Source organism: Mugil cephalus, chromosome 16 (assembly GCF_022458985.1).
Source record: "Mugil cephalus isolate CIBA_MC_2020 chromosome 16, CIBA_Mcephalus_1.1, whole genome shotgun sequence".
In the NCBI taxonomy this organism is placed as follows: Eukaryota; Metazoa; Chordata; class Actinopteri; order Mugiliformes; family Mugilidae; genus Mugil; species Mugil cephalus.
The window spans coordinates 6,387,378-6,400,012 of NC_061785.1; the positions used below are offsets into that span (position 1 = coordinate 6,387,378).

At 43.2% G+C, this 12,635-nt stretch overlaps 1 protein-coding gene across 2 annotated transcripts in view; it reads right to left on the reverse strand.

The window, feature by feature from the left end:
- The window catches only part of LOC125022241 (zinc finger MIZ domain-containing protein 1-like), a 123,884-nt gene that overhangs the window by 36,015 nt on the left and 75,234 nt on the right, over positions 1-12,635 (reverse strand). For both annotated transcript variants that reach the window (XM_047608720.1, XM_047608721.1), the window contains exons 3-4: positions 9,673-9,792; positions 2,881-2,994 (exon numbers count right to left, since the gene is read on the reverse strand). In XM_047608720.1, the coding sequence (XP_047464676.1) occupies positions 2,881-2,994; positions 9,673-9,741 (183 nt within the window). In that variant the 5' untranslated portion in view covers positions 9,742-9,792. The remainder of the gene's footprint in view (positions 1-2,880; positions 2,995-9,672; positions 9,793-12,635) is intronic.

A 12,635-nucleotide genomic window follows, 5' to 3' on the forward strand; every position in this document is an offset into this window, starting at 1 on the left:
GTGTGGATCGTCTACCATAAGGCAAACACGTGTCTTCGCATTCAACGTATGTATTAGATCCAATTGTCTCAGCATGCTTTGCAAAACTCGGCGGCAAATTACTGCCACACATTTAAAACAAAATTAAGTTAACGTAATTTAACCACCATGTGTTCACGGGTTGTTTATGTCAAAAGAAAATACTGACATTTCCCACAGCTTCTTAGCTAGCTAAATTTTTTGCCTCTGGGATCTACAGACACCAAGAGTTGCCTACCTGTGTTCACTTTGTTCTGTTTTGTGTTTTTGCACAACTTCCCATAGCTGAATAACTCCATTTCAATGACGGTTTGAGGATACATAGCTAACGTTAATGGAAGGATGCTAGCATGCTAAATTCAAGTTATGTGATTAAGCCACTTGCCTAATTTAGAAGCTAATGACATAAGAGGTGAGGACTGTTAACCTGGAGGCTGTAACTCACACATTTTAAGGCTGGACTGATTGAAGTACCCAAATAACCCCTTCACGAAAAAAACAAAACAAAAGAAAATTAGCATAATAGAGTGAAAAACGATTATAAAATCTACTTCAATCAGACTTGTTTTTGTGTCGGGCTTATTAAAACAGAATCACTTACCTTGAAACAAGTGTAACAATTCATGCAACACAAGGTCTTAATATTATTTATCTTGAAATAATGAAAAAATTAAATGGGATGATTATAAAATTGCAACTAAATGATTTGCCTTTTTGTTTTTTTGTTTGTTTTTTGCAGTGTAAATACTGCATCCAATTAAGCCTCCTGGTGAAACTCCAGATTATTAATTCATTAATTCAGATTAATTAAAAGCCAACTATGTTTTGAGCACACATTTAGTTATTTTAATGCTTCATTGTCTAATTCGAAGGAACATTTTTGCCATTAAACGCACACAACATGTTCTCACCGTCTGTAGAAGATAATTTTTTGCAGTGCGTCACTTTAAAATGCCAGCGTTGAGATACAAACATTCAGGCAACAGGGTGAAGTGTTTACCATTACAGCGCGAGACTGGGTAATTTCACAATCACATCAGATTCTCTGTGCTCTCTCCCAGTGTGGTTCACGCTAAGGTCTATACAACCCATAAACCAAAAGGAAAAGCCTTGAGATTTTCACGGCGGGAAACAAATTGAATTGGCGAAATGGAGGAAAAGGCACCTGCTGCTGCACATTAAAGCAGTAACACAAACAATCACTTGAATGGAGGGATGTGTCACAGCGGTTTCGCCGTGGTGCTCAAGCACAAATCTCTCGGGTTTCTTCACCTGCTGCAGCCTCGACTTGCTCGACGGGGAAACAAATTGCACCAAACAGGAGCTATGTGTGTCTCTTATCTAATGCTGGAGGCAGTGTGTTAAAGCCCAATATGGCCCAGGGTGACAGGTGAGTGACACATTCGCAGTCCATCCATTGTTCTCCTCCCTGTCTGTTCTTTCTCTTGGCACAAAATATGGAAAGGATGGATGGTATTTCCTTATTTTTAAAGGCGTAACCTCTGTAAAGAATTTGTCAAGCAAGCTGCAAGAAACAACAACCAAATATTGCTCAACACTGTTCGTTAGCGTGGTGTCTTTCATATGTAGTAAAATATACAAATTAGGGTCAAATCAAGAGTCATATGGTTTTAGCTTTTTATGATTATAACATTTAAATCTGTTAGCTTACATGCTAACCAGCCCGCTGCCGAACCTTGGAGTGTATGTTTCAGCTACTACATTAACACAAATATGTCAAAAAATAGGTCTTCAACAGGGGGTCCGCGACCCCTAGGGGGTCCGTGAAGGTACTGCAGAGGGGTCGCAAAATCTTTAGTTGATTAGTTGATTATTTTTTTTTTTTCACATTTTTTAAAAAAAGATTTCCCTCACAGTTTTCTGTCACAGCTACCCTACTGTTTCACATATAAATAATAAATAATAAATGGAACCTGAGTATTATTTTATTAGCTTAATATTGAATGCAAAATGATAATAATAGTGTATATTTATAAATAGTACTAGGCCAAGTTTAATATAGAACACATATAGTAGGTAGGGTACTTAATCTGTCATCAGTTTGGGGTCCTTAGCCTGAAAAACGTTGAAGATCCCTGGTCTATATACAAAAACTTATATTATGTATACAAAAAAGCATCTGAACTTTTTGAGACTTTTTGAACTTCTTCACTTCTAAGGGACCGGTGGGAAGATTGAGGGATTTAAATAGGAAACTGTGTGGGTATAACCCATCAGAAACTTGCTTGACCAGAAGAAAGTTTCTGAATGTCTTATCAAAACTCTACAAGTCCAGCATCAATGAATGTAGCTAGCTACATTTAGCTACAAATTGTTGAAGCTATCCTGGCTAACAATAAACCAAACTCATTCATTTTTCCCATTTTTGTTAAAAATTGAATATTTAGCAGAAGGTGGAATAGCTGATTAGTAATGTTTTGAGCTGTTTGTTTTGATAGTTAGCAAGCTGCTAACCACTCAAGCCTAAGCTACATGGGTTAGCATTTGCAGTGCGATCCATTTACCATTGAAATGTTTTTCCTGATGTCACGGGACGGCAATTATCAGGCGAAAAACCAATTTTCTCGTGACAACTGACTGTGTTTTGATGAGCCGCAGCACAAGCTGTAACTGAACCTGCTGAAAGGAGGCCAAAATGCTTTTTTATCTTTCAGTGACCTCAGTGAAGATCAGGCTGCTAAACGTTACTTCCCTCGCACCCCAGAGGGAGTTACGCAAAGAGCCGACGCAGCAGTTGTTTTGGCGTCTCTTTCCTTGTCCTTGAACTTTCGCGCACAAGACCGTGGTCGGGTGGGGTGGGGTGGGGTGCTGATTGGAGGGGGTGACGACTGGGTGACTCACCGTTAGACATCCCATTAGGCTTTGCTCAAAGGGGCGCTGGAAGGCTCGGGGGTCGCCACACCAGTCCAGCAGCTCGGTCGCTGCAGTTTGGAAATTTGCTGGATTTTGTAAGTGCTGGAGAGAAAAAAAACAGAGATTAAATGAATATTAAGTAACACAGCGAGTTAAATTAAATGCATGCATACATGCACAAAATAATGCATGCTTTAATAAAACATTTAGTGGCTTGGAATTTTTACGTTCCGCCACATGTTGGATTAATTATGTTGTTCTGTTTAAAGTTTAAACACTACATGCCCGCTTAGATTCTCACCACATTTCTGTGGCACCTTCCTGCCACTGGGTGCTATAAATCTCCCCCCCCCGTACGGCTGCATGAATAGACGAGGAAGCCCTCGTTTTCACCTGCCGGCCCTGAGCCGTGCTTTGACTTTATCTGACAACAGGCTCCTTGACCTACAGGCGCCCCTTTATAGCTTCCATTCCCCCGCTGGAGCCGGCAGCGCGCTCGCCAGCCCCGTTGGGCGTCTTGCGACTGGGAAAAAATGGAACCTCCACATCAGACTCGCTGTCGGTCATATCTTCTCTAAAAGCTTTCAAACCTCAATCCAAAATCACTTTATACATAGAGAGGAGCAGACGCGCCACCTTCCACTCCCGCAGTAATCTGTTGCCTTTGTGGAGATTATGCACACAAGCCTTTGTAGTGCACTTGTACAAAACAGGAACAAATGGACTCCCACTCCATGGCATCAAAGGTAAATAGAGTGGTTTGTCAGCTTAAAGTGAATGGCTGCCTTCTTAATACGTGTGTGCGCTTTGATTTCACTGTCAGAGAGGGAAGAAGAAGAAGGGGAAGTGACAGCAATACAGTCGCTGCCTCTCCGTGCTTTATTCTCGCTCGCTCTTTAGGGGGCAGCAGAGGTCAGGATTTGATAAGGCTGCTTTCATATCAATTTACAAAGCTGCCGTTTGACAAGGAGTGAATGAAGCCAGCCTTGTTTATTTCATACTCTGTCCAACACTGTTCTCTGTTCTTTTTTTTTTTTCTTTCTTTCTTTTTTTTTGGAGGAGGACAGCGAGACATGTTGGGGTTGCGGAGCGTGTGAATTCTACGGGTGAATAGAGCCTCGTGGAGAAAACACACGCATCCACAGATGCTAAATTTAGATGAGTCTGGAAGCTAGACAGCACACGCAATCAGAGCACCAAGGATGGAAAGGAGGGGGGGGTGGAATATGTAGAAGAGAAGAGGAGGAGAAAAAAAAAAACAAAAACACCCAGCGCCACTTGGGCTTGAAGTGATTACTGTTCTTTGCGCTCAGAACAATTGGTCCCACCAGTGTGGCTGTCACACGGAGAGCTTGGCACTGCCACGCCACAGATGTTCACCCTTTCTCCGGCCAAAACCCACCAATCAAACCTAAACTAGTGGCCAAGAGACTCCTCACGCTCCCCTTACCCCCCCCCCCATCCCGTCCCCCCTGGGTGAGAACGATCCTCCAACATTTACACTCTAGTTAAAGCTCGGCCCCGTTAGAGAGGGAAACAAAGGCAGACAGGACGGAGAAAACAGCTTCTCCTCAGGCACCATCATCGCCCTCCGTGGTCCCGTCTAGGAACGACTTGATCTGCACATCTGCAGCTAAACTGAAAGCGACGGCACGCACAACCTGGCAACTCTCCTCCCGTTCAGAATCGCAGCTTTTGTTTTTTTTTTGTTTTTTTTGACACCGCTGTTGTTCTACACTCGCTGGAGCCCCAGAGTCCTAAAAACACGTTAATGAACACAATTAACCCTTGGAAAGAAACAGAGTGGCAGACGAGAACAGCTGCACGGCCGACGCAAGAGCAGCGGCAGCGGCGGCAGAGGCAGCACAGAGAGGGCTGTCCTCCGGTTCATCTTGAAATATTGATGCTTAAGAGTCTGAGGAAGTGCTCCTGCAGCGAGAGGACAGTTCATAGCTTCCGCCAAAACCCCTGCACGCATCAGCGAGAGGAGAGTCTGTCGGCGAGCTGGCTTCCCCGCCGTGACGTGAAAACACTGCCTCTGAAACGAGCACCAGCACTATCAGGAAACTCATCTTCCCTAAAGTGTTCACAACGGTGCAACCATGGGGCACAGGAGTAAAGCAAACTATAAGATAACAACTAAGTTTATGTGTCATTTTTAAAGCATTTTAGATGTTATAAATAGGCTCTCTTGCGATATCTTCAGTTTTCCGAAACTTAAAGATTGTGAACTTTTAAATATCATTAGCTTATTTGGCATTTTTGCTGAATCAGTGGTTACACCAGTTGTTAAATTCATTTTTCCAAGCTTAAACCAAACATGTAAGAGTTCCTATCCACTCAACATGCGGAAAAAGTCAGATTCAGAGTGATTTTTACAAAGAAGCAACCAGGTTCAGTGCAGTCATTACATAAAAATACTGCTGCTGCAATTTTCCAACATGCCAGTGATTCAAAAATTACCACGGCAATGATTTTCTGATTTAACTTTCAACCCCGCGATTCAATCAGGTTGACGGTTTCCAATTTCCCCCCACTTTATCATCGGCAGCTCGGCAGTAATTCATCATTTGAGCAACAAAATCAATTTGTTCCCCCGTCCGCTTGCACTGGCTGGGAGTATTCACACAGACGTGTCACATCTCCCAGAAAACAACAACACAATGGACGAGGCTTCATTTATATTCCCAGCTCCGAGTCCTCGCTCGCCTTTTTTTTTTTTTTTTTTTTTTTATTATTATTATTTGAGATGCCAAAAATTTTCAGCGTGCGCACACTTTCAATTAAAGCAAACAGCTGGATTGGTTTACAATATTTCCTTAATTATTTTAATAGCGTGGATATTGGACAATGGGGAGCAGGGGGAGAAGATAGTGAGTTAATTGTTCTGATCTCCCCTGATGATCATCTTTGTGTGCGGGGAGGAGAATAGACGGTCGGCTGAATGGGCTCGCTGCTAGTCTAATTGGCAGGACATAAATGGTATTTATTATGCGGGCCTTCCAAACCCTGATTGTCTGCGGCACAAAGCTGCCTCTATTAGCAGGGTGCTGGCTCTTACTGGTTGGTTTGAAATGACCCGACGCTTAACCATTTATTAGATGGACTGAAGGCCTCCTTGTATGCCATGGATCTCTCTAATTGGCATGTTTACCCATGTGCTGCTTCCCCGGGCGCTAACATTGGGATGTATTTGTTTTAATTTTTTTTTTGTTGCCTCGCGGGGGTTAATACGTTTAACCCCACAATATTTGAATTGCTTAAACTATTGTTTGACAGCTGCTTTTTATTTATTTTTGTTTACAGAACAGTTTATCAGGGTATCGATCCAGAAATATCGATACTTTGAGAATCATTAATGCTTTTATGACACTTTTATGAATCTGTAATCAGCTCTTAAGTTCCTCTATGATGGAAGCCCTTAAATTCAGAAAGGCAGGCAACACCCAGGTATATAGTGAAAACACATCACAGTGACCATCATGCGTATCATGTCAATATCTTGTTCTTAACACAAACACATAGAGGGCGTGTACATGATGTCACATCAAGCGAAGTCTCCGTGGTTGTGACAGTTGAACATGGAGATGAGTAGCATTAGTTTGAACCACAGGCTTTAATATGTAAAATCAATTTTAAAAGAGCTGTTTTGCGATTGACTGAACCAACAGATTTGAAAAGATAGATATATTTTTACTGATATCTGCCAAAGAACAGAGAAATTAATGTATCGCTGCATTATGAAGAAACAACTGGAACCTATGCACAGAAACCTGGTGTTGTGGTTCACATTTAGTGTCAGGTAATATTCATTTATGCTGTATTTTTATTGACGAAGTCATACCTTAAGTTACTTCTTAAGTTACGTTCTGGAGGGCTGTCAGATAAGTTTGTGGATGTTGTTGTTTTGGCGTAGTTACGGCCGAAAGTAACTATTTCTTAACAATAAAACAATAAACTGAATATTTGTGATCACTCCTCGTCGTCCTTTTAACGCTACAGTATTGTGTGGCTAATGTTACTTCTCAGTAAAGCTCTTAGCGTTAGCATCTTTTATTTAGCTACATTTCACTAACTGAAAATGAGGCTAGTCCACGTTTCCAAATCCATACTAGTTTGTATGGATCAGTGTTGAGTCCAATTGTCCTTAATTTGATCTGATAATCCACATTATTTTTGGTCTCCCTGTATTTACTGATACATTTGACTGTGTTTTTGACACTCAGGGGGCGTGGCCCAGGCCGCAGTGACATCATTGCATACCCTCTATAAATGGAAATGATAGAGAATGTAGAAAGAGACCTTTGTTGTTAAGGTTCACGAATTACATCAAAGTCGGAGCGACTGTTCTTATTCTCAGTTTTGTTTGAGAGAGATTCTTTTTAAACGTGATTTGCACAGATTGTCCTTAACTGCTCCGATTGAAGAGGAGTCAGATATTTGGCAGCTTATTTAATTCTTATACAGAGGTATAAAATACATTTTGCATTTCCATTTACGCAAGTTGACATATAGAAGTATCGATATCAGTGTCGGGATATTAACCTTGACATCACTTGGTATCGGATCAAAAGGAAAAATAGTGGTATGGTACATCCCCACCATCAGCTAGTAGCAATGTAGTGCATTAACAGAATCCACCTTCTCTTCCCTCACAACTAGAGGAGTGGATGTTGAATTATTTAATACCCCGCTGTGAAGAAGGTAACCAGACTGAAGACAGAGAGTGTTTACATCTCTCTACCTTATTACTTAAGAAGATCAAAGCTCGTCTTTACGCATCAGGGTTTCCCTCTATTTGCTCTCCGGCTCCTGCCTCACCTTGTCTCCTTCTCATACAAAGCTGAGAACACCCTGGAACAATTTGCCACTTTTGTGTTGGAGGCCCATACGTTGTGTCACAGGGGCCTGTGATTCACCTTTCAGGGAGGTGGACCTCCTCAGCCCAGAAACAAAAACGGGCCGTCAGTTCTAAGACGAGATCAGAAAAAAAAAAAGGAGAGCCCTCGTAGCCCCGGGTTACGCAACCATGTCTGTTTTAATTCTGCCAAGAGATTCGTCCGGCGGTAAACGGTGGTGACGAGAACAAAAGAGTCGGTGGAGAAAGAAAGACGGGTGATGGTGAAGGGGGAGGGACGGGAGCCGTCGCTCTTTGACCCCAGCCAGTAACCTGAGTCACACCACAGGCCTGATAAAAGCGATTAGTCACTTTACTGTGTGTGGCAAAACAGGAAAAATCCATCCTGACCACGATCGTAATTCCCTGCCTCTGTGTGTGTGTGTGTGTGTGTGTGTGTGTGTGTGAGTGTGTGTGTGTGTGTGTGTGTGTGTGTGTGTGGTGTGTGTGTGTGGTTCGTGTGTGTGTGGGTTCAAACCCAAAAGAGGAACCGAGAGCGTTGTTTTCTTACTTTTTTTCCCCTGTCAACAGCAAAAGGACAAATATAGCCAGAAAACCAACAAACAACGTTTTTTTTTTTTTTTTTTAGCTGGATGACTGCGTATTTGTCTCTCTTTTCTGGAGCTGAGATAGTAAAAGTCATTATCTTGAAGGGTTGAATGTATATTTGTCTCAACTTGCAGCCAAGTGGGTTCTGTCTAAACTGCAGTTAAAGGGAGAAACTGAATTCCTGTGGTTCAAAGTGGCTCGTGGTTGTCGACAACAAAAGAAACATATCTTAAGTGTACATACAAAAATAATAATAATTAAAAAATGTGCATGCAAAAAAAAAAAAAAAGTTCCTAAATCGCGTGTGTTTGTCAGGCTGCTGCCATCAAGTGTCACTGCTATGGGGTGGGGGTGTCTGGTCTGGTAGAGGTGGGTGCTACATGTCTAAGTAACACCCACACCAATGAATGCGAGGACCAAACTTTTCACAAAATGTTCAGTGTTGTTTACTTCTTCTGTCGGTGGTTTTAATGTTGTGGCTGATCGGTGCATAATTGAGTAGAATAGAATAGAATAAGGGCATAACTTTAAGACCATTGCCCAAAAAAACAGACCCCTTCATGGCCTACAACACTGTGACGTCACAATGTCAAGGCAGCTTGAGGCTAACCAAATGTCGTCTTGCTCTACATTTTGGTTGAAAGTGACAATGTTTTGGAGCCAAAACCGAAAAGTTACAAAACACCAACTTGAAGTTTTACCACATACCAGCCACTGCCAGTCATAGACAACTTTGGTTTGACTTTTGGCGATTAAAAGAAAGGACTTGAGCGAGACAATCAACAACGCGCACACTTTTTATCAGATAACATTAATAAGTAGCATCATCAGTTTGAGCCTGGATAACGTTACGGGTTAGACTAAATCATGATTGAAATTACGTTAAGTTAATCATTATTTACGGGATTCTTGTTAAATGTTAATGCTAATGCTAACTAAAACAACGTGAATGTTAGGTGAATGTAGTATCATTCAATCAGAGTCAACTATTTAAATTAACACTCACGATCTCGGGGAGTGAGTGTATTAGTATATTCACTAAAATATGGGTTTTCCTCGACCATTCGTGCCAAAACAGCCAATTGAAACATGCTAACTGTTTACAGTTTACAGGCTACGGTGTTTGAGATGTTTCGCCTCCGGTTAAGCCCCGCCCCCTCAAAAAAAAAAACGCAACATTGTTAACAAACCGTAAAGGAGTCTATAGAGGCAAAACCTTCCCAAAATAAAACATAAAGTTAAATGTACTGTTAAATCCCACTTCCTCTTTCCGCCACAATGCCACTCCCGCCATAAACCTGCAGCATAACACGAATCAGATAACCGTGTCTCACCTGTTTGATACACTGCAGACGGTCATTGGTCTGCTGTATGTGTCTGTCCATCGACGGAATCGAGTTCATGTTGATTGTCCCTCTCTGGCCTCTACCTGCCGGCCATTAAACTGGAGAGCTCTGCAACAGAAACACAGACAAGTGTTAAGGCTCAGCTCCACCAGGCGAAGCTGCCAATCCCGTCACCGCCGGGATATTGCCGTTATGTGTGTGTGTGTGCGTGCGTGAGCGAGCGCGAGCGCTGTGTGTGCTGTGAGCTAAGCAGGGAGATATTGATTTGGCAGGTGACAAGCACCTCGGAGAGCCCAAAGGATGACATTCCTCTCAGCTCCTGTGACACCCTTAACAAGCCCTGGCGGTCGCCCTGAACGCCGCCGTGCACCTTTGGAGAGGACACGCTGGACCGAGACAGGATGTCTGACCGTGTTTAAAGCACCTCGGGGTGAAAATGAACAGAGGTGGAGACACACGCACACACACACTTACACACTTACACACACACACACACACACGTGTTGTACAGAGCCTCACAGTCTGTCAGCATTACCTCAGAGAGCTGCATGAAGCCCTTCCATCCTGGCCTGTGAGAACATTAACTTGGCATGTGGTTCACTGTTTACATTACTTAGCCATTATGTAATCTTTGGTTAACAATTATCTGTACCCTGGGCCCAGACATGCTCCACATTTCATTCCCCCTCCTCCTCCTCCTCCTTCCTCCTCTCTTCTCCCTCCCTTCTTTGCCTCCCTCCACTCTCCTCCTGCTACATAAGAGTTCCTCTAACAAAACCCCTTACAGCGCACTATTGATTTTGGAGCAGCAGCTTATGGAAAACCTTTTTCTCTCCTTCTCTCTCTCTCTTTTTTTTTATTTTTTTTTCCTCCTTTCATGTGAGAGAATAATTTTTCACAGATGGCAAACAATGGGGGCAGTGATTTGACGTACTACATAGCATTATCACAAGTTAAAAAGTATTACAAGCCGCGTTAAAGGTTATCAATTTTACCCCGGGGGGGAAGGGGGTCTGATTTAATGTTGCATTCAGTGTCAAATAAATATTAGAACACGGTTGTCGGCTATAACTCATAGTGACCTGCAGCTTGAAGCTTAGTGAATTAATAAGCATATTTATCGTTGGTGAAAGCTGCACCCCCTCACCCCCCCTCCATTCCTATCTCCTCCCGCCTCAATCATTCCTTCCCGCTACTGCAGGGACATCTCATCCTGTGGCGCATCATCTCTCACTAAAACACCTCCCTCAGACCCATCCCCTCCCCACGCCATCTTTCTCCATTACCATCACACAGTGAAGAGGAATTTCGCCGCACCAAAGTACCTGTGAGATGAGGGAGGAGAAGAAGAAGAGGGGGAGAGATGAGGCACAGCATCCTGCACCATACTGATAATGCTCACTTAGGGGTCTCTAGCTGGATTTAACGGCAGGGCCGGTAATCTACTCCACTAGACGGCTAAAGAGCTTTTATGCTACCTATTGGAGCTGCTCATGCCTGTACTTGAGAGGAGAGAAGGGCACGCTGGTGCATTCCTCTCCATAAATTAGAAAGCTCATAAAGAAAAAGAGACGTCCGAGGATTTTTTCTTCTTCTTTTTCTCTTTTACCAACCGCCCTCTGGCTCTCTCTCTCTTTGCAGATGGAAAGTATTTGTTTGTTGACACGTGCGACTTCGGGGAGGTCCGGGGGATCAGGAGTTTGGACACCTCCACTGTGAAGTGGCCGGCTCTCGACTTCGCGCACGTTTTAAAGTCCATAAATGAATTTTAATCCGAAGCCGCGTTGTTTTTTTTTTTCGTGACTGAATCGTAATTTTAAAAAAATAAAATAAACAGCACAGACGCTGAATCTCACACAGGAGAACAACCTCTACGGTGATGAAATACGTTCATGCATTATTATATACAGTGTTGGGTATTTGCAAAGTATTACATTACTTTTAAGTTCCATTCACCTAAAATAACTGGACATATGGATTCTGTGTTCTCAATGGATCTTATTGCATTCAGTGTAGCTTAATTCCCACGTCGAGTAGAAGGTGAAATGTGAAATGGTATAATGACTAAGCTAGGCTACATTATAATGGAGCGGTTATGGCTCATGGCTCAATACATACCATGATAGGGATACTGTAAATGTAGGTGCATTCACATTGAAATCAATAGTGCTAGAAGCTACCGCTGTATATTGTAACACCTGAAGAAAGCCGGCACCACGCTGGATGTTTCGTTGGGAGAACCTGTGCTATTTCGTGAGGTACTTTTGGTTTCATAGTAATAAACTGAAAATAATGAGCATGTGTCCACCTGAGAGTCCGACTCCGCCGCTGCAGTCGTCTCCTCCCCAATCAGCTGTTCTCTAGCACCAACAGGAAGTCAACACTTGCTTTTTCTCCTCTGCTAATCTCCAACATGTATTGTAACATTTGTACCGTGTAGAATATTAACAATTATCTTTTTGTCAAGCCTTACATCACAGCAAAAAGTAACGTATCACAGCAACTGCATCACTCCCAGCACCGATCACACATCCCCTCCTCTGTGGATGGAGAGCTGCCGATCCTCGGCCAGGGTGGCCCCCCGGATTCACCGTGCCCCTCGGCCACCAGCAGGTGTCTCCCTGGCCCTTCAAAGACCTGGCTAGTGGCACAAAGGAGGCGGAGCGGTGTTGCTTTAAGCCTTTACAAGCTCTACAAATCCTCAGCTGCTGCTTCCTAACAGGGCCCACTCAGCCCGGCACTGCCTGTCTGACCTTGTGGTTATTGATGAGCGAGTCGACCTGCTCTCTCTTCCCCTCCCTTGTTCTCTCTCTCCATGTCATCTCTCTTACCTCCAACAGTGAGTTAAAATGAGGGGAAAGAAAAAAGGCTGGGCTGCCATTCAACCGCCTCTGCTTCTCCTGTTAAACACACGTCGCAACAATGCCTCTCGTCTTCCCGCCCCGTGACGC